This window comes from Neomonachus schauinslandi, chromosome 12, assembly GCF_002201575.2.
Source record: "Neomonachus schauinslandi chromosome 12, ASM220157v2, whole genome shotgun sequence".
Classification (NCBI taxonomy): Eukaryota; Metazoa; Chordata; class Mammalia; order Carnivora; family Phocidae; genus Neomonachus; species Neomonachus schauinslandi.
In genome coordinates this window covers 52,204,952-52,226,309 of record NC_058414.1, presented here as the reverse complement: position 1 = coordinate 52,226,309, position 21,358 = coordinate 52,204,952, and the positions used below count along the sequence as shown (strand labels likewise).

At 34.7% G+C, this 21,358-nt stretch overlaps 1 protein-coding gene across 1 annotated transcript in view; it reads right to left on the bottom strand.

Moving 5' to 3' along the window:
* Positions 1-21,358, bottom strand: part of ABCB5 (ATP binding cassette subfamily B member 5) — a 118,574-nt gene that overhangs the window by 56,534 nt on the left and 40,682 nt on the right. The window contains exons 14-15 of the mRNA XM_021689644.1: positions 5,038-5,199; positions 242-376 (exon numbers count right to left, since the gene is read on the bottom strand). Coding sequence (XP_021545319.1) covers positions 242-376; positions 5,038-5,199 — 297 coding nt within the window. The remainder of the gene's footprint in view (positions 1-241; positions 377-5,037; positions 5,200-21,358) is intronic.

Here is a 21,358-nt window from a genome sequence, read left to right as displayed (position 1 = left end):
ACAAGTCCATTCTTAAAAAGTTTTCTTGCCCCCAAAATGACCTATTACATAAATGGTCTTATTTGAGGGCCACTTTCTTAGAGCATCACAGTGATATTACAGTGAAGTTTGGGAAAGACTGATGCTTTTGTACACTTAGTATTATAGTAATATTTTATCGTAAATTCTAAATATTACAAGAATTAAATAAAAATTAATTGGAGAACATGTGGATAAAACTTGTTGATAGTTAAACCATTACCTCTTTATATTGGATGGATTCCTCAGACTTGTCAGGAAGGTCTGACTTGATGCTATTCATAGAGCACAGAGGAACTGAGTTGATACTTTTTTCAGTAGACACTGATTCCATCTGTTCATCAGCTTTTTTAATATCCTTAAATGAAGAATTTACATGTTACTATTAGAATAATGTTTTCAAAATTCAAGACTTTTATTAAGCATCCCTCTAAAACTGCATTTCCTCTGATACTGAAAGTCTATATTCCTGTGCAGCTCTTACTGAAGTTTTCAGGCTTGATAGAGAGCTAATAAGTCCAACTTATACTAAAATGTTAGTGCGTGACAATAGCTTGTTGTGCCTTCTTTTCCAAAGACCTGTACAATTAACTGGAGAAAACAATGCCTTAGTTCAAAACAATTATTCCACTAGTAGGGACAGATTTTAGTAAAAAGAGCTTTGTGAGGGAGATGACTCAAAGATACTCTTTCTGACTCCTTTTTCCTAGCCTTTTATGGAGCTTATAAATTTGTAACATATAGCTAGGCACTTAAATGTGATGCTGGCCCTGGGCCTGAGAGAAATCTCAGGAGACAATAACATTTTCCAGGCCTGCACCTGCGGCCCATTCCAAACTGTTCAGAAAGCAAAATCAGTAGGATCAGCTCCTAGAGAATAAGAAATCCCAGAGACAACAACTTAAAACAAAACAAAACAAACTGTTTAAATCACAGGATAGGATGAAGTTCTAAACCAGATTGTTCTAAGTCTAGTTTTTGCTTTTCTTGCTACTCAGAGAAATGAGACCAAATTCTGTGAAATAAAGGAACTACATATTTTCTGCTCATCTCTATGTGGTGTGAGTAAATCTGTGGCTTCCCCATGAAGAGACGGGGAGGGGAGACAGAAAGCCTTAGGTGGATTTAGGTGCAAAGGAGAATAGGCACATGGAAAGCTTTCCAGTGACTGTGATTCTTGGACGAGCTTAACAACTGTTAATCGGGCATCTCAAAGTACAGTAAACTTTAACCAGCCTTATAGTAGCCTATCATCTTTAATCAGACATTATTCTATGCTATCACTTTCTCTTCTTTTTCTATAAATTTCTCTACTAAGAAAGAAATCTTTTACTTGGCTTTTTTCAGGAGCTATTTACTTTGTGGCAAGTTTAAAATAAAATTTTGACCTCTTCTCATAATAAAATTTTCTAAGAAGGCCGAGAAGGCTGCTAGACAAAATAATGATGACAGGAAGTTTTGGTATGTATCTATCTATACCTGTTTTTATTTAATTTTCATGTGAAAAATCACTAAAGGAATAGGTCTGAAAATAATCACGTATGACTAAAGGAATAGGTTTGAAAATAATCATGTATGTTCAAGATAAATAATTACAGCATTAATCTTCATGGTTTGAACTTCTATAAAAAGTTTGATTGGATAATGCTAATATTAGTAATATAATAAAATTTAGCATGCCAACAATGATTCTAAGCACTTCACATGAATGACTCATTTAATACTCACAGTAATTCATAAATAAGCTACTATTATTTTCCCCATGTTACAGACTGGAAAACTGAGGCACAGAGAATTTAAATAACTCGCCTAAGGTCCTAAAAACTATTAAGTGGCAGAGTCAGGATTTTCAAGTTAACAGTGTCTCCAGAGCCCATAATCCTAACCACTGCTATGTTTCCTGGGATTGATTCTCTTAGCAACATTAACTTCTTAGTACTTATGATCATCATGGATTCTAATAAACTGATTCATCTGGACACTACAGGCATGGTGGCAAATACACACTTCTAGAGTTTCAGAAATGAGTTACTGTCTATGTAGATATCATGGATTGTTATATTTACTATGCAGTACCCAGAATATCGTAGCTGTTCACTGAATATTAAAAATGGTATTGTTTTATCAGAATGAACATTATTTTAGGTAATGAGAGACTACTAATCCATTTTGAATACAGTGTTTTAAGTATTTGTACATTTATACCACAAACACTCCATTTTTATTTTCCTTACATTGTGAAACTCTTTAACCTAAGACCTAATAATAGAGTTTTTTGTTTAGTTATAATGAAAAATAAAGACATGTTACTTCAAAGAGATCTGAGTGTAGTGGTTTTAAAAAAATCTCAAAATAGGGTTAATTTAACCATAGCTATTTGCTTTTATTATTGTACTTATTAGTTTGAAAATATTGAACTTCATAATTTCATAAATTATTAAGTCTACTCTGGAATGAAAATCATGCAAATTCAACTGGCAAATAACAGCTAACTTTTATTTTTAAAGGAAAATACGGCCTAATGTGAAATAAAATTAGAACTGGCAGTTTTTGAATCAATATAAGATTATATTTTCAAACTTTTTTTTTATTATCACTGCTTTATAGCAGATGTTTAAAAATAATTCATTCTAGCATTGTAGAGAAAGCTAGAGTTTTAAATGTGAAGTTTCAAGTTTGGTGAGGAGATGGAGGGTCATAACTTTCTAAATTTCCTAATTTGTGAAATATTATTTATTAAGTTTTAAATTTTAATTCCACTATGGTTAACATACAGTGTTATATTAGTTTCACATGTACAGTATAGTGATTCAACAATTCTATACATTACTCAGTGCTGGTCATGATAAGTGTACTCTTTAATCCCCATCACCTATTTAGTTTACCCTCCCCTCCCCCCCCCCCCCACCTCCCCTCTCGTAATCATCAGTTTGTTCTCTATATTTAAAGAGTCTCTTTCTTGGTTTCTCTCTCTCTCTTTTTTTACTTTTACTTATTTGTTTTGTTTCTTAAATTCCACACATGAATGAAATGATATTTGTCTTTCTCTGACTGACCTACTTCGCTGAGCATTATACTCTCTAGCTCCAACCATGTTGTTGCCAATGGCAAGATTTCATTACTTTTTATGGCTGAATAATATTCCATTGTATATATACACCACATCTTCTTTATCCATTTATCACTCAATGAACACTTGGGTTGCTTCCATAATTTGGCTATTGTAGATAAAGCTGCAATAAACACAGGGGGTGCATGTTTCCCTTTGGATTAGAGTTTTTGCATTTTTAGGGTAAATATCAAGTAGTGCAATTACTGGGTCAGAATGTAGTTTTATTTTTAACTTTTTGAGGACCCTTCATACAGTTTTCCACAATGGCTTCACCAGTTTGCATTTCCACCAATAGTGCATGAGGGTTCCTTTTTCTCCACCTCTTCACCAACACTTGTTGTTTCTTGTGTTTTTTGTTTTAGCCATTCTGACAGGTGTGAGATGATATCTTATTGTAGTTTTGATTTGCATTTCCCTATGATGAGTAGTGTTGAGTAGCTTTTCATGTTGGCCATCTGAATGTCTTCTTTGGATAAATGTCTATTTATGTCTTCTGCACATTTTTTAATTGGATTTGTTTTTTTGGTGTTGAGTTGTATAAGTCCTTTATATATGAAATAATAATATTGACATCAAAAATATAATCAGAAAGTTGAAAAAGTAAAATAAACTGCAAAGGGGTGAGATTTGTTGTCTGTACATGACCCCTTGAAAAGAAGACTGCCTTCCAGGTCAAGAGAAGAAGACTGGGGGCGCCTGGGTGGCTCAGTTGGTTAAGCGACTGCCTTCGGCTCAGGTCATGATCCTGGAGTCCCGGGACTGAGTCCCGCATCGGGCTCCCTGCTCCGCAGGGAGTCTGCTTCTCCCATTGACCCTCCCCCCTCTCATGCTCTCTCTAGCTCATTCTCTCTCAAATAAATAAATAAAAAATAATAATAATTAAAAAAAAAAAAGAGAAGAAGACTGGGCCAGAAGGACGAAGTTAGCTACAGCTTAATTCCTATAATTTACATTAATGTGTTCTAATGAAAAAACTATGTGAGATCACCTGGCATGCAGAAATGTGGATCCTAAAAAAAGGAATTTGCCAGAGTGCCTCCAGCATTTTCATGCCTCCTTTTGAATGGGTATCATAAGCTTTCTGATCTACCTGAGAGGATGTGGTTTATATACACATACATCTGTGTGTACATCCCTTCATTCAGCAGGCATTTACTGAATGTCCACTGTGTGTGAGGCACTGTGTTAGGTGATTCTGACACAATAAAGTAAGTCAGAGTGAAAAAAAAAAAAAAACCTCTTCTGCCTGGTTTCTAAGAACTTCCATGATTTGGTTTTCTAATATAACTTTTTGATTGTTCTCCCAACATTCATCTTTACTCATGGAAGGAAGGTTGGTCTTTCTGTTTGTTGCACACCAAGTTCCTTCTTACCTCCGTGGTGCTGTTCCACCTACGCAGACTTCTCTTCCTCTTCTAACTCCCACCTTCCAGTCTTCAAGACCTCTTCATGAAACCTTCCATGGGTAATCTAACTCCCCTTCTCCCCACCAACTTTGGTTATTTCTACATTTTGTAACATCCATATGAAAGATTCTGCATTTTGCCTCTGTAGCTATGTTTTCAGTATTTAAGTAGGGATTATGTGTTAAATTTGTGTTCTCATAAAAAGATGACAGTATATAGAGTTAGACTGTTCTGGATCGGCCATGTACAAGCTTTGAAGCCTATTTGCAGTGTGCCTGGCAACTATTAGGTACTATGTACCCATTAATTCTTTAATTTTCATTATATTATCTAGCACATTGAAGAGGATATTAGTCACATTGAATTTCTTCATTGAGGAATTATAAATAAACCTTGGTTGCTTTGTGAAAACTAAGATTATGATTCAGGACTTCTGTGGTATGATCTCTGAAAAGTTAAAAAAAAACCCTGCTAACATAGCATTATGTCACATAAACATACCTGTGACATTGCAAGTGAATAATATAGACCTTGCTTTGCTATTAGTTCAGTATGTGTTCCTTTTTCCACCACCATCCCATCTTTCATCGTCACAATGAGATCTGCACTTCGAATAGTGGAAAGTCGGTGTGCTATGACAATTGTAGTCCGACCTTTGCTTGCCTACAAAACAGTAAGCATAGAAAATAAACATGAAATTAATACAAATAACAAACTCTGCAATATTCAAGAAAGGTTATTGTAGTATTATTTTATTGCTTTTAAAGATTTATTTATTTGAGAGAGAGAGTGTACACGTAAGTAAGAGGGAGTGGTAGGGAGAAAATCTCAAGCAGATTCCCCATGGAGCGCAGAGCCTGACACAGGGCTTGATCTCACAACCCTGAGCCAAAATCAATAATCAGATGCTCATCCAACTAAGTCACCCATATGCCCCTGTAGTATTATTTTAAATATCAAGGAAACTTATCTGTGAATATAGAAATTTGGACTTTAATAGATTAGGAAGGCCAAAAAAATTAGCATAAAAAGAAAATCAGAAAGTTAATTGGATACTAATTTGGTGGATTTATAAAATTATAGTATCTTGAACTAGACAGGAAACTAAAGATCATTTAATCTGAGCTATGTAATAGTTGCCTGGTTATTAGTAACTAAAAGTAATTCAGTAACTTAAACTCACTATTTTCTTCATCTCTAAAATGGGGATATTACTTAACTAGTGGGGTATGAATTCAAGGTAATATATGTCTTCACCTCTTTTAACAAGTATCTTACAGATGTGGAGAAGTACACATAAATGTATAGATCAACACATTTTGACAAACCAAATACATCCACATGCATAGTATCCAGATTAAAAAAAGGTCATTACCAGCACCCTGAAACTCTTCAGGCTCTCTTCAATCATTGTTACCGCTCATCCACACCAATGGTAATCACTATCTTGACTTTAAATAGCATAGATTAGTTTTGATTTTCTGTTGCCGGTAATCACTATCCTGACTTTAAACAGCATAGATTAGTTTTGATTTTCTGTTGTATTTTATATAAGTGGAACCATGCAATATATACCCTTCTGTGTCTGTGAGTTTTTGTTCAACATTATGTTTTTTGATATTCATCCATTTTGTTGTATATAGTTATAGATCATTCATTCTTATTACTGAGCAAAATTCCATTTGTATATACCACAATTTATTTATCCATACTATTGCCGATTGGCATTTGGATAGTTCCAGGTTTTTTTATGTTATGAATAGATTCCTATACATTTTTACTGGATGAACACATGTAGAGCATTCTTCTAGTTATATACTGAGAAGAACTGCCCAGCTTTTTTAGGTTCTACCAAACAGCTTTTTAAAGTGGTTTTCCCAATTTATAAACTCCCAAAACTGCAGGAGAGTTATGGCTACTCTATATTCTAACACTTGGTACTTTCTGTCTTTGTCTGGTAGGTGGGTACTATCATATTGTGGCTTTATTTACATTTCCCTGATGACTGAGAAAGTTGAACAACTTTTCATATGGTTGGTGACAATTTGGATATTCTCTGTTGTGAATTGTCAGGTTTTGCTTGGTTTTCTGTTGGAACTGTCTTATTCTTGTTAATTTTCAGGACTTCTTTATATATTCTATATATGAGGACTTAGTCACATACTATTACAATGATTTCCGACCCTAAATGGTTGTCTTTCCACTCTCTTAATGATATCTTTCTGAAGAGAATTAAAAAAAATTTTAGTGAAGTGCAATTTGTCAACTTTTTGCATAATTTATGTATTTTGTGTCCTATTTTAAGAAATCTTTTTCTACTCTAATGTCACATAGATGTTTTCCTATCTTTTACCTTACTATGTTTATCATTTTGTCTTTCATACTTAGATCTATAATTTATCTGGAATTGACTTTTGTGTGTGATGTAAAGTAGGAATCAATGTACATTTTCCCATCTGGTTAAACAAATGTCCTAACAGCATTTCCAAAAAGACCATTCTTACTTTATTGCACTTCAGATTTGTCTTTGTCATTAAATCAAGTGACTGTTACTTTGTGTCTGTTTTTGTATTCTGTATACTGTTCTGCTATTCAGCTTGTCTATTATTGCACCAATGCTATACTGTCTTAACTACTACAAATTTAAAACAGGCCTTGATATCTGTTAATCTGAGTCTTCCAGCTTTATTGCTCCTCTACAAGACTGTCTTGACTATTCTTGAAATAATGTATTTTCTATAAATGCCTAGCACAATAATGGATACTTTTGGCATAATACAGGCACACTAAAAATTTTCTGGTGCTCAAGAACTGATAGCTAATATTATTACTATTAGTAGTACTGCTATATTACTGCTATTTGCTTTTATAGTTCTTACTTTTATTCTTATCAATTACAGAAAAGGAAATTGGGAGTTCAGAAAATTTAAGAAGCTTTCTTAAGGCTCAGCCAGTCACTGGAAGGACTGGTACTAGAATCTGGTATGGTGTTCTCTAGTCTCTGAAAAGGGTCATTCCATGCAGATGTACTTGATAAAGCAGATGAGTATTTCTTTCAAATTCTATTCCAAGTCTATAAGAGAAGAAAACTTTTCAGAACAAATTATTAAGATTAAATAATAATGTGGAAACAGATTAATAACAAAATATTATATGGAAGTTTATGTATCATGTTATAACTATGTTAAAAAATTTATCCATAGAAGATTATACCTATATAAAAATATACCAACATACTCATAGTGCCTGTATTTAATTACTGGGCCTATGGATTGTATTCTTCTTATCTCAGTTTTCTTAATTATTTAATGTAAATGCGTTTCATTTTTGTTTAAAAGCAAGAAAGCTAAATAAATAAAAATAAAAGCAAGAAAGCTAAAATAATTTGGGTAAGTTCTATTTCTAATAACTTTGTTCCTATGAGTAACATATTTATGCACACTAGAAACAAATAGATGTAATTATGAAGAACTGAAAATAGTTACACTGTTATGTCTTTTTTTACCATTATTTTTACAGTACCTTCTTTAAAATAAAAAAATAAAGGTATATTTTGAAGCATTTGGTTTATGTTATGATGACCATCTGGAGAATTATCCAGACTAGGACACTCTTGAGTTGGACAAAAGTGGCAAACTGGAAGTTTCTCAGGACAACCGGGAGATATGGTCATGTAACTATAAATTAAAACCTTTGGGATTCATGGTCTAGGGTCAGAAAAGTTACCGTGAGCCCAGAAATGGACCCTCAACTCTATGGTCAACCAATCTTTGACAAAGCAGGAAAGAATATCCAATGGAAAAAAGACAGTCTCTTCAATAAATGGTGCTGGGAAAATTGGACAGCCACATGCAGAAGAATGAAACGGGATATTCTCTTACACCATATACAAAGATAAACTCAAAATGGATGAAAGATCTAAATGTGAGACAGGAATATATCAAAATCCTAGAGGAGAACACAGGCAGCAACCTCTTAAACCTTGGACAAAGCAACTTTTTGCAAGGCACGTCTCTAAAGGCAAGGGAAACAAAAGCAAAAATGAACTATTGGGACTTCATCAAGATAAAAAGCTTCTGCACAGCAAAGGAGCAATCAATAAAACTAAAAGGCAACCTACGGAATGGGAGAAGATATTTGCAAATGACATTACAGATAAAGGGCTGGTATCCAAGATCTATAAAGAACTTCTCAAACTCAACACCCAAAAAACAAATAATCCAGTCAAGAAATAGGCAGAAGACAAGAACAGACACTTCTCCAAAGAAGGCATACAAATGGCCAACAGACACATGAAAAAAATGCTCCACATCACTTGCCATCAGGGAAATACAAATCATAACCACAATGAGATACCACCTTACACCAGTCAGAATGGCTAAAATTAACAAGACAGGGAACAAAAAATGTTGGTGAGAATGTGGAGAAAAAGGAACCCTCTACACTGTTGGTGGGAATGCAAGCTGGTGCAGCCACTCTGGAAAACAGTATGGAGGTTCCTCAGGACATTAAAAATAGAGCTACCCTACGACCCAGCAATTGCACTACTGGGTATTTACCCCAAAGATACAGATGTAGGGAAAAGAAGGGGCACCTGCACCCCAATGTTCATAGATCCATGTCCACAACAGCCAAACTGTGGAAGGAGCCAAGATGTCCTTCAACAGATGAATGGATAAAGAAGATGTGGTTCATATATACAATGGAATATTGCTCAGCAATCAGACAGGATGAATATCTACCATTTACATCGACATGGATGGAACTGGAGGGTATCATGCTAAGTGAAATAAGTCAGTCAGAGAAACAGAATTATCATATGGTTTCACTGATATGTGGAACATAAGGAATAGTGCAGAGGACAATAGGGGAAGGGAGGGAAAACTGAATGGGAAGAAATCAGAGAGACAAACCATATGAGACTCTTAACTCCGCGAAACAAACTGAGGGTTGTGGAAAGAGAGGTGGGTGGGGGGATGGGGTAACTGGGTGATGGCAATTAAAGAGGGCACATGATATGATGAGCACTGGGTGATATATTCAACTCATGAAATATTGAACATTATATCAAAAACTAATGATGTACTACACCTTGGCTAATTGAATTTAAATTAAAAAAAAAAAAGAAAAATTCCAGTGAAATCATATATATCATTCACGTTCCAAATGGCAATAGAGAGGTGGTTAACTACCTAAGTTGGGTATTCTACCTGGACTTTAATTTTTAAAATTACTTAGGGAAATAGGATTGGGGATGGAGATACTACAAATCATCAAGTCTAGGCTTCTGCATTAAGCAGATATTGTTACTAATTTTGGTTCTTGAAATATAGTCATCTGTGAATACACATACACATATAAAAATATATTTATGTCAGGAGTACATACACACATATATACATATTCAATATAGGTATATACATGCCTGATGTGTGTGTGTGTGTGTGTGTGTGCATGTATGCATGTTTTGTACTCAACCATGCCAACTAAGAATGTTATAATTTGGGTTAGTAAGGAGGAATGACACCTAAAGCTCAGAACTGAGGACAGGTCACTATATCACAGTCAAAATTTCCTCCTAGTCATGGTGGCAGTAGAGACCAATTTCATGGGTATATGAACTGTGCAGTTGCTCAAGGCCCTGTGCTTAGAAGGATCCCACTCTTGGTTTATGCTCTGCTGTTGTCATCTCGTAATTCTTAATAATTTTTGATTAAGAGGCCCCACATTTTCATTTCTCACTGGGCTTCATAAACTATGTAGCTGGCCCTAACCACTGGTAAAAGTAAAAAGGTTTCTATGTAGGTGTACCTTAGCTGGTTTGTGTCAAGCATAGATATTGCGAGTCCTTAAAACAGGTAGATTAAAAAAGGAAAAAAAAGGATAGTTTAACATCTATCCAAGGTAGGGTCTCTCCCTGTCATGACTTCAATAACATTATAATAATGAGACTCTATAATTATTATTCAAAGCATCTAAATGTGTATTATATTTAACCTACATCTCCTATCACATAGACTAGATAATACAGATAGTTGTTTCTACCTCCAGCAGCCCTTTTTCATGCTTCTTTTCTAAAAATATGAGATAATGAGATATGACTAGCACCTATGACTAGGGGCGGGGAGAGGGAGAGAAAGAATCTTAAGCAGGCTCCACTCTCAGCATGGAGCCTAATGTGGGGCTCTATCGCAGGACCCTGTGATCATGGCCTGAGCCAAAATCAAGAGTCAGACACTTAACCAATTAAGCCACCCAGGTACCCCATAAATAACTGATTTTAAATTATTAATCAAATATCTTCAAGCTGCAGACCCTCGAGTATTTACCGAGGGCAATTCCAAAGCCCTTGACAGAGCTAATAACGGGGGCAAAAAAAGAATTACAACATAAAGTAAAAAATGTATAACAGGAGTTATATAAAAATATTACAGGGGAACAGAAGTAATTAACTGTTTAGATGAATAGAGAAAGATTGCCAAATAGATGACTTTTGAGTAGGGTCTTAATGAATGGACAGAGATTTGCCAAGTGGGAAAGAGAGAGGAGGGGCAATTATGATAGAGGCTACAGCAAGACCAGGCAGTTGGGCCTAAAAGAACATGGATTTTTGAAAAATACTGAGGTTCACATATAGCAGAGGTGTGTGAAGAATGGAACATGGGGCTAGGAATAGAATATTTGGGGCTAGTTCATATAAAGCAATGTTAAGTAGTGTTTCTTCTGTAGGGAATACAACTTATTGGAGGTTTCAGAATGGGGGAATTGTTTATATAAATGATATTTGTCCTTTATAAACTACCCCACACTCTGTATCTACATATGGATACAGGACTTTCAAGGTCTTTCTCAACCCTTAGATTCTATTTTTTCCCCTAGAGGTTAATATTACCATGTTTTTGAGATCTAAGAGATTATAAATGATCAAGGTAAAAATGATTGATGCTGTAATGAATAAATATAGGCATGATATTTTGAATTATTTTTGCTACTTTTTTTGTCTTTTTACTCCTTAAGACAACCGAATATAATCATGTTAAATATTAAATACATATATTAAATTATATATGTGTGTGTATAATTTTAATTTCAGGTGACTCACATTGATTTTATCTTTTTAAAAAAAGATTTACTTATTTATTTATTTATTTAATTTGAGAGAGAGCAAGAGAGACAAAGAGAGAGAGAGAGCACAGAGGGAGAGGAAGAAGCAGACTCCCTGCTGAGCAGAGAGCCCAATGCGGGGCTCTATCTCAGGACCCTGAGGTTGTCACCTGAGCCGAAGGCAGACGCTTAACCGACTGACCCACCCAGGGTCGTAGTTTTGTTATCTTTAAAAAAGAAGTAGGGAGGCCATAAAATTAATTATTAATTACTGATGGCAAAAATAATTCTTACTTTTGAAAACATATTTTAAAGAGTGTTAAGAGTGTAAAAGGTTCTATAACATTCCTCTGTTTGGTTTTGCTCACACAGTCCTATCAGCTGTCTGGGAAGGTAGGTTTCTGAGAGACAGGAAAATTGAGGCTCACAGAAATTAAGTAATGGATGCTAGTTCATATAGTGGGTAGGTGGCAATGCTGCAACACAGCTCAGGTCCTTTGAATGCTCTAAGTTCACAAACTCTGCTGCATCTCTGTGACATGATGTGTTCCTGTTAATGTGACTAAAGCCCTTTGCATTGACTGCTTCCCATACCCTGCAAATTTTCTTTTCCTGTATCTTGTACCAGCACTAAAGACAGGCCTTCATTTGGCAAGTGTATATCTTTGTAACAGTTCCACACATGAATGAAGTATACCTATTTAAACTCCTTCTGTTGAAATGTGGATAATGATGAGAATTACTGATCTTTAAGAGTGATCTTATAATACTCGGCATACATACCAAAAGAGCTATTTTTGATTCTCTAACATATACTTCATTTAAACAATATTTATAAATATACCCTCTGATAGTTTATTATGTATGATTTAAAAGATGGGTGGTTTCTAAATTTTATAAAAAATAAAAAAGTGAATAATTTGGAAAAGGATAATACCAAAGCAGTGCCTCAAAAAATGAAGAGTAAATTGTATTTTAAAAAAAAGACAGACTTTTGTTTTCAACCCAATATAGACTATCAAGAATAAGATTTAAAATAAATAAATAAATAAATGAATAAATAAATAAAAGAAAAAATAAAAATAGACAATACTTGGGGTGCCTGGCTGGCTCAGTCACTACAGCATGTGACCCTTGATCTTGGGATCATGAGTTCGAGTCCCGCATTGGGCAGAGAAATTACTTAATAAAATCTTTTTTTATAGTATATGTGCTGCTGAAGCGAGCACAATAAAAAAGTTTTTTTAAATAAAAAATAAAACAGACAATACCTTCACATAGTTCAAAAATCAAAACAATAAATAAAAAAGTAGACATTGAGAATTCTTGCTTCCATGCATGTCCTGCCTCACCTGGTTTTCTTTCTTTTTTTTTTTTTGAAACAGACTGGGTTTTATTAGTTTCAGGTGTACAATATAGTGATTCAACAATTCCATACATTACCCAGTACTCATCACTGACAAGTGCACTCCTTAATCCCCATCCCCTATTTCACCTGGGTTTCTAATTTCCCCTCCCATAGGTCACTGCTTTTAATAGTTATAATGTTCATTTTTGAAAATACAAGCAAATGCAATTATGTATGCCCATCCTTTCTTACACAGAGGTTAACACACTATATACATTATTAGGCACCTAAAAAAAACAAAACAAAACTAATAATATATAGTGGAGACTTTTTCTTATCACTACGTAGAGAGTTTCCTGGTATAACATGGTGAAGAAACTACTCAAGGCTGGAAAAGAGCTCTTTGAAAGGATTAGAGGATACCACACCCAGCACTCATAGAGGACAGGAAATAATGCCTGTTCTAAACAGCATGACTGTAAAACTTCAAAATGCGTAGAGGTATTGAGTAGAGTACAAAGACTCATGCCTCAGCAGTAAAGAATAATTTGCTCTAGACATGGCTCTAATCTAGCCTAACAAAAATTAAAAGCAAAGCCAAGAAAAAAAAAAACCCAGCACCCAACAATGAAAATTCACTATTTTTGACATCCATTAAAAAAACGACCAGGCAAGCAAAACAGCAAGAAAATATAACCAATAATGAGGAGAAAAATCAATTAATCAAACTGCCCCAGAACTAATATAGATGTAAGCATTAGTACACAAGGACATTAAAACAATTATGGTAGCTCTATTCCATATGTCCAAAAAATTAAGTAGAGACATCTAAACTATAAAAATGACCATAATCATTTTCTAGGTATGAAAAATACAATGTCTACGAAAAAAACGTAGATGGGAATGATGAATTAAATATTGCAGAAGAAAAGGCAAGTGAACTCAAAGACAGCAATTGACACTATCCAAAATTAAACACAGAGAGAAAAGAGAATAAAAAATATATTAAGAAAATATCAGTGAGGTGTGAGACAAAATCAACCTGCCTAATGTATGTGTAATTGGTATCCCTGAGGTGGGATAAAAATATTTGAAGAAACAATGGTAAAATGTTTCTACATTTGATGAAAGCTGTGATCCCACAGATCCAAGAAGCTCAACACAAGAAACATGAAGGAAACTACTCCAAGGTATATCAAAATCAAATTATTTAGTAGTAGAGATAAAGAGGAAAATCTTAAAAGCAGCCATAGGAGGAAAAAACAAGACACATTACATAGAAAGGAGCAGAGATAAAAATGACAGTAGATTTCTCATCAGAAAAAATGCATGCAAAAAAAACCCTATCAAGCCTGAAAACTTCAGTAAGAGCTGCACAGGAATATAGACTTTCAGTATCAGAGGCAATGCAGTTTTAGAGGGATGCTTAATAAAAGTCTTTTGAATTTTGAAAACATTATTCTAATAGTAACGTAAATTCTTCATTTAAGGATATTAAAAAAGCTGATGAACAGATGGAATCAATGTCTACTGAAAAAAGTATCAACTCAGTTCCTCTGTGCTCTATGAATAGCATCAAGTCAGACCCTCCTGACAAGTCTGAGGAATCCATCCAATATAAAGAGGTAATGGTTTAACTATCAACAAGTTTTAGCCACATGTTCTCCAATTAATTTTTATTTAATTCTTGTAATATTTAGAATTTACAATAAAATATTACTAGAACACTAAATGTACAATGCATGTCTATCCCAAACTTCACTGTAATATCACTGTGATGCTCTAAGAAAGTGGCCCTCAAATAAGACCATTTATGTCACGGGCCATTTTGGGGGCAAGAAAACTCTTAAGAATGGGCTTGTTCTTCTTTTTCTAGTTCCTTTAGGAATTGAGATCAAGAGTCGCATGCTTTACTAACTGAGCCAGCCAGGTGCCCGGTAATCTACAGATTTAATGCAATCACTATCAAAATACCAACAGGATTTTTCACAGGACTAGAACCAATAATGCTAAATTTGTATGGAGCCACAAAGTATTTTAACTACACTGGAATTAAAATTAAAAAATAAAACAGAATAAAGAGCAAAGAATATAACCAGAGTAAGGAGGTTTATTTCATAATGATAAAGGGGTCAATTCATCAAAAGAACATGACAGTCTTGAATGTTTACGCACATAATAGGGCTCCAAAATACATGGCACCAAAATGAATACAACTGTAAGAACAAATCCACAATAATAATTAAATAATTCAATACCCCTCTCTCAGTAATTTATAGAAGTAGATAGAGAATCTGTAAGGATAAGGAAGACTTGAATAATACTATTAACCAACTTAATATAACTGATGTTTACAGAACATTCTACCCAACAACAGCAAAATGCACATTATTTCCAAGTCAACATAAAATATTTACCAAGATAGATCATATTCAGTGCCATAAAACAAGTCTTGATAAAATTAAAAGGATTCAAGTCATACAAAGTATGTTCTCTGACCACACCGGAATTATATTAGAAATTAATACAGAAAGATCTCTGGAAAATCCCCAAGTACTTGGAAACCAAATAATAATTCTCAAGTAATGACCTCAGATTCAGCCTAAGAAAACAACAACAAAAGAGCAAGTTAAGCTCAAAATAAGCAGAAGACAGAAAATAATAAAGATCCAAGCAGAAACCAATTAAATATAAAAGAGGAAAATAAGCCATAAAGAAACAAATACATCAATATAACAGAACAGAGAGTCCAGAAAAAGACCTACACATATATGGAAAATTCAATTTTTCACAAAGGTGCAAAGGCAATTCAGTGGAGAAAAGACAGTCTTTTCAGCAAATGGTGCTGGAACAACTAGAAGTCTATATGCAAACAAAACAAACAACAATAAAACAAACTTCAAACCATATCTGGCACTGTGGACAGAAATTAACACAAAATTGATCCCAAACCTAAATGTAAGAACTAAAACTATAATACTTCTAGAAAAAAATGTAGGGAATAATCTTTATGACCTTGGATTTGGCAAAAGTTTCTTAAATAGAGCACTAAAAGCTTGATTTATAAAAGAAAAAATTATAAATTAAACTTCCCAAATTAAAAAGTTCTGTTCTTTGGATGATGCTCTTAAATGAACAGAAAGACAAATCTCAGATGGGAAGAAATATTTTCCAATCTTTTTTCTGATAAAAATACTTGTATCCAGAAATACAAAGAATATATAAAGAACTCTCAGAACTCTGTGATAAGAAAACAAATGACCCAGTTAAAAAATGGGCACAACATCTGAACACACATTAACAAAGAAGAGATACTGATGGTCAAGATAAAATATAAAAATAATAGCACATAAAAATGTTCAACATCATTAGTCATCAGGATAATGCAAATTAAAACAATAATGAAATACCACTACACATTTATTCTGATGGCTAACATTAAAATGCCTGGTTATCCAAGTGTTGGCAAGTATGTGGAGTAGCTGTAATTCTCATATATTATAGGAATGTAAAAAGAAAATAATTTGGTAGTTCATTTATTTAAACATACTCCTACCATAAGGTCTACCCATTTAAATCCTAGATATTTACCCAAGAGAAATAAAAGTGCATGTCCACAGACTTACATATGAATGTTCAGAGCGACCTTATATGTAATATCCAAAAACTGCAAACAAACTAAATAACTTTAATGGGCATCAATACCAATGAGCTCAAACAGTGGTACATTCATACAATGAAATACTATTCACCAGTAAAGAGGAACTCTTGATACATTTCACAACATCAACACGTCTGAAAACAATTATGCTGAGTGCTAGAAGTCAGGCAGGACAGAAAACATAATGTATGATTCCATTTACACAAAGTTTTAGAAAATACATAGTAATCTATACTGGCAGTAAACAAATTAGTGGTTGACAAGAGTGGGGCTGGGTGGGGAGAGGGAGGATTAGGAGGGAGTGTTTACAAAAAGCGCTTAAAAATTTGGGGAGAGATTGGTTCATTATGTTGACTGTGGTGGTTTCACAGGGGTACATGTATGCCCAAACTTTTCTAATTGTATACTCTCGTATGTGCAGTTTAAGTCAATTAAATATCAAAAAAAGCTGTTAAAAAAAAAGAATGTCAAACAAAAGAAGCATCTGTATTTATAGCACCCAAGTTGGCCATTCTTGAAGTTCTCTAAGAATCCTGAATGGGGTTGAGGCATTTTATTGAATGTTATGCAAATGTAATGATAAAGTGGATTGAGGAACAACTAACTGTATTGTAGGTAGGAAGATTTATTTTTCTTAATTGCTGCAAGGTCTGATAATATACACATAATTATGTTGTTAATTGGCACTTACAAGCATATGTGAGTTTCTCTAGATTATATTTATGTGTAACATAGTACGCTGAAAAGAGGTCAAAACACTAAAATGCTTAGTGCTTCCTTTATTTTTCATATTGCCAAATATATAGACATTTTATTAAACTAACAAGTGAAAGATAATTGGGAAGAAAGTTTTTATTGTTTGCTTTTTGTTTTCCTCAGTTTCCTATTTACTTGTATGTGGTAATTCTAAGCCTTGCTGTACAGAAACATCCTAATGAATGGTACAGTAAAACTGGTAAAAATGTGATCTTTTTGGCTTTATTTTAACTAATTAATTAACTAATTAATTAATTTAAGATTTTATTCATTCACCCAACAGAGAGAGAGAGACAGCGAAAGAGGGAACATAAGCAGGGGGAGTGAGAGAGGGAGAAGCAGGCTCCCTGCCAAGCAGGGAGCCCAATGTGGGGCTCAATCCCAGGACCCTGGGATCATGACCCAAGCTGAAGGCAGACGCCCAACGACTGAGCCACTCAGGTGCCCCTGCTTTAGTTTTTTTTTAAATAAACTTATTTTAGAATAGTTTTAGATTTAGGGAAAATTTGCAAAGACACTAGAGTATTCATATACCCTGCACACAGTATCCCCCAGTGTCAACATCTGACATTTCTACGGTGCATTTGTTACAACAAATGAACCAGTAGCAATACATTATTAACTAAACTCCATACTGTATTCAGATTTCCTTAATTTTTACTTATTATTCTTTTTCTGCTCCCAGATCTCCTTCTCAATACATTACATTTAGTCATTATGTCTCCTCAGGCTCCTCTTGGCTGTGACAATTTCTCAGATATTCCTTATTTTTTATGAACTTGATAATTCTGAGGAATACCAGTCAGATACTCTGTAGAATGTCCCTCAATTTGGATTTGTCTGATGTGCCTAGTTTTTAGAAGTAAGACATTCAGCCTATACTAATCGCACTTTTCTCATTCAAACTTCAAGTTTAATTGTATTCTGGGTCTTGGAGACCCTGAGACTGGCCTACAGCACCCTAAAGGGGAATGAACATAAGAATGGGGTTGTTGAGTAGGCATGCATTAGGACTACCTGTGCAAAGGTGAAAACACTCAGACACCCAGGCTCCTGGCCATATCTCTTTCATTTATTCAATTACATTCCCTTGAGGTGACAAATGTTATTTTCTAAAAGCAACCAGATCTCAAACGTTATTGATGAGGCTATAAGATGTTACCAATTAGCTTAATGATTTCACAATACTATTAAACACTTCTCAAAGCAAATTAATATGTATGAAATTTACTTAAAAAATAAAAAAGGGCACATATAACACAGATACTCTAAGGAGAATCTAGGGAAAAGGAAATTGTAAAATCAATTAGGAGACTGCAGTTAGATAAGATTTGAGAATGGCGTGCAGCCCCATAACATAATCAGAATTACGAAGTTTCCTGATGCAGGTTGTATTATTCTAGACCTTTTCTTCATGGGAGGCTTACTTCACAGGCATTTTTGTAGACCTCTCTTCTAATATTTCTTCACTTCTTAGCCATTACATATGGAACAAATTTACTTATTTTGCAAAAGTTCGTGCTGTTGTCTGACATCTGAAAACTGACAGTAAGGGATGACATTTCTGTAGTTTTGCCTTGGTGAGCATTGATGCTCCTGCAAACTGGAAGGTCCTGCATTTACCCATCTGTACCACCTTTACTCTGCCAGGTTCATGATCTAAACTAAATATTTGATTAAGGTATATATTATATTACAGTTTATTATAGCACGGATTAGTGTCTGAGTCTTTCAAATCACAAAAATACCTAATACTTTAAAAGGGAAAAAACTAGGGGTCCCTGACTGCTTCAGTCAGTAGAGCATTTGATTCTTGATCTTGGGGTTGTAAGTTTGAGTCCCCACATTGGGAGTAGAGGTCATTTTAAAAAATTACAAAATAAAAAGGGAAAAAACTATGCTCTGAAAAACCTATAAAATGGGCTTCCAATTATCTTACACACGCAAGGTACTATAAAGTGCACTACAAAAATACATCTCCACTACATCATCATAAATGTGATCTAAAACCGATGTACTAGCCGTAGGAAACAACACTAACTGACTAATTGTTTCAGACTTAAAACATAGGAGAAATTTTGGAAGTCAAGACCTCCTAGAAAACTGGTTAAAGAAATTTGAGCTGATGCTTTGTTTTTTTAACAAGAAGTACTGTAAAAATAAAGGAGGTAGTGGAATCCATTCCACTGATTTTTCAGATGTCTCAGAGAAGATGTGGTAGATTTTCATTGTCTTTGTTGCTATTAGTTCTTCTAGAGAGTACCAATTTGAAAGAATTTCCTAGTATCTTCTCCTCTCCTTCATAGTTTAAACAAAGCTAAAAGCCAGACAATTAGGTATTTAACAAAAAAAGGTCAACAGGAAGGTAGGTCTCTATTTGACACTTTGCTGGCATTTCTTTTTTTTAGATTACTTTGCAATTCCATGCACAACAATAAATCACCAGGTAATTAGCTTGCACTTTGAAATAGAGGGTGTTTTAAAACAACTGTCATGGAAACGCTAGGACAGAGATAAGGGCCTGAGGAGGCTAGCTAGCTTTTCACCAGTGGTGGTCATGTGCCTTGAATAAAGGTGGGCAAAAGGAAAAGAAAGAACAATGTAAAACTGCGAGCATTTGAGAGGGCCTGAATTTAACTGGTGGGTCAATTAACAGGGGTAATATACTCTCTGAAGAAGCCTGTAAACACAGAGTTCTCATGTCCCACAGCAAGCAAGGGGTGGGAAACCTATGGAAGGCACGTTCCCACTGACTGCCTCCTAGCAGGTTCGCTCAGGTTAACTTGGGGCTCACTGATGACATATACTCCATGATGCAATACAGTCTTGTGGTCTTCGAATTCTTTTTTTTAAGCTGCAAAATCCTTTTATCGAATAAAAGCACATGTGGAAGCTTAATAGATTTAAATTAACGATACAGATTAATGGTTAGTTGCCATTTGAATTTTTGAGGTGGTGGTGCACAGCCCTACCTGCTCATCCACCCTATCTCTCTACCTTCCTCCACTACTCAAGAGGCTCCTGGAGGGGCACCCGGGTGTCTCAAGTCAGTTAAATGTCTGACTTCAGCTCAGGTCATGATCTCAGGGTCCTTGGATGGAGCCCCATGTCGGGCTCCCTACTCAGTGGGGAGTCTGCTTCTCCCTCTGCCCCTCCCCCTGCTCATGCGTGCGGGCTCTCTCTAATAAATAAATAAAATCTTTAAAAAAAAAAAGAGGCTCTTGGAAAACCTAGTACCCTAGTTCTCCAAGAATACAGTCCAAAAAACCTCTCGTTACTGTTTTACAAATTTCCATCTCTTTGAGCTACTGAATTTTAATTGACCATCTGCTATAAGAAGGTCTTTATGGTAGTTTTATGGAAACACAGGACTTTTGGTGTCTTAACTACCTTATTATGATGTTGAAAGCCAACTGGCTTGCCATTCTTCTGAGTCAACACTGGTTCCATAGCTGAACAATATAGAATTAGTGTCAGGTCACTTCACCTGTCCAAAAATGCTTTCTCTTTTGTAAAATGGAGTGGCAAATAGCAAAATGATCAGCCCCTTAGAAGCCATATTTAATAAGTGACTCACCTCCTACTCAACCTCTTCTTTTCAGTTTGCAGGGATCTACTCATGTGAATACACACACACACACACACACACACACATACACTTAGGTTAAGACTATTTAGAGAGTAAAACACATTCAAAATCTAAACTCTTTGATGAGATGAGGCCACCTGTACTACCTAATTAGGAATATGGAATAGTACTCTATAGTACAATGTTTCCTTTTTATAACCTGAAATATCTCCATTCTCCCTTCTAAATAAGTTAACACATCAGTTAATAATTGATAATAATAAAATTATTCATAGCCATTTAATACCCTTCTCCTTCACTTAACTTTATTAAGCAAATATCTGTGGAGAAATTACAACAAGAAGTAAATGGTGTGCAAGAAGAG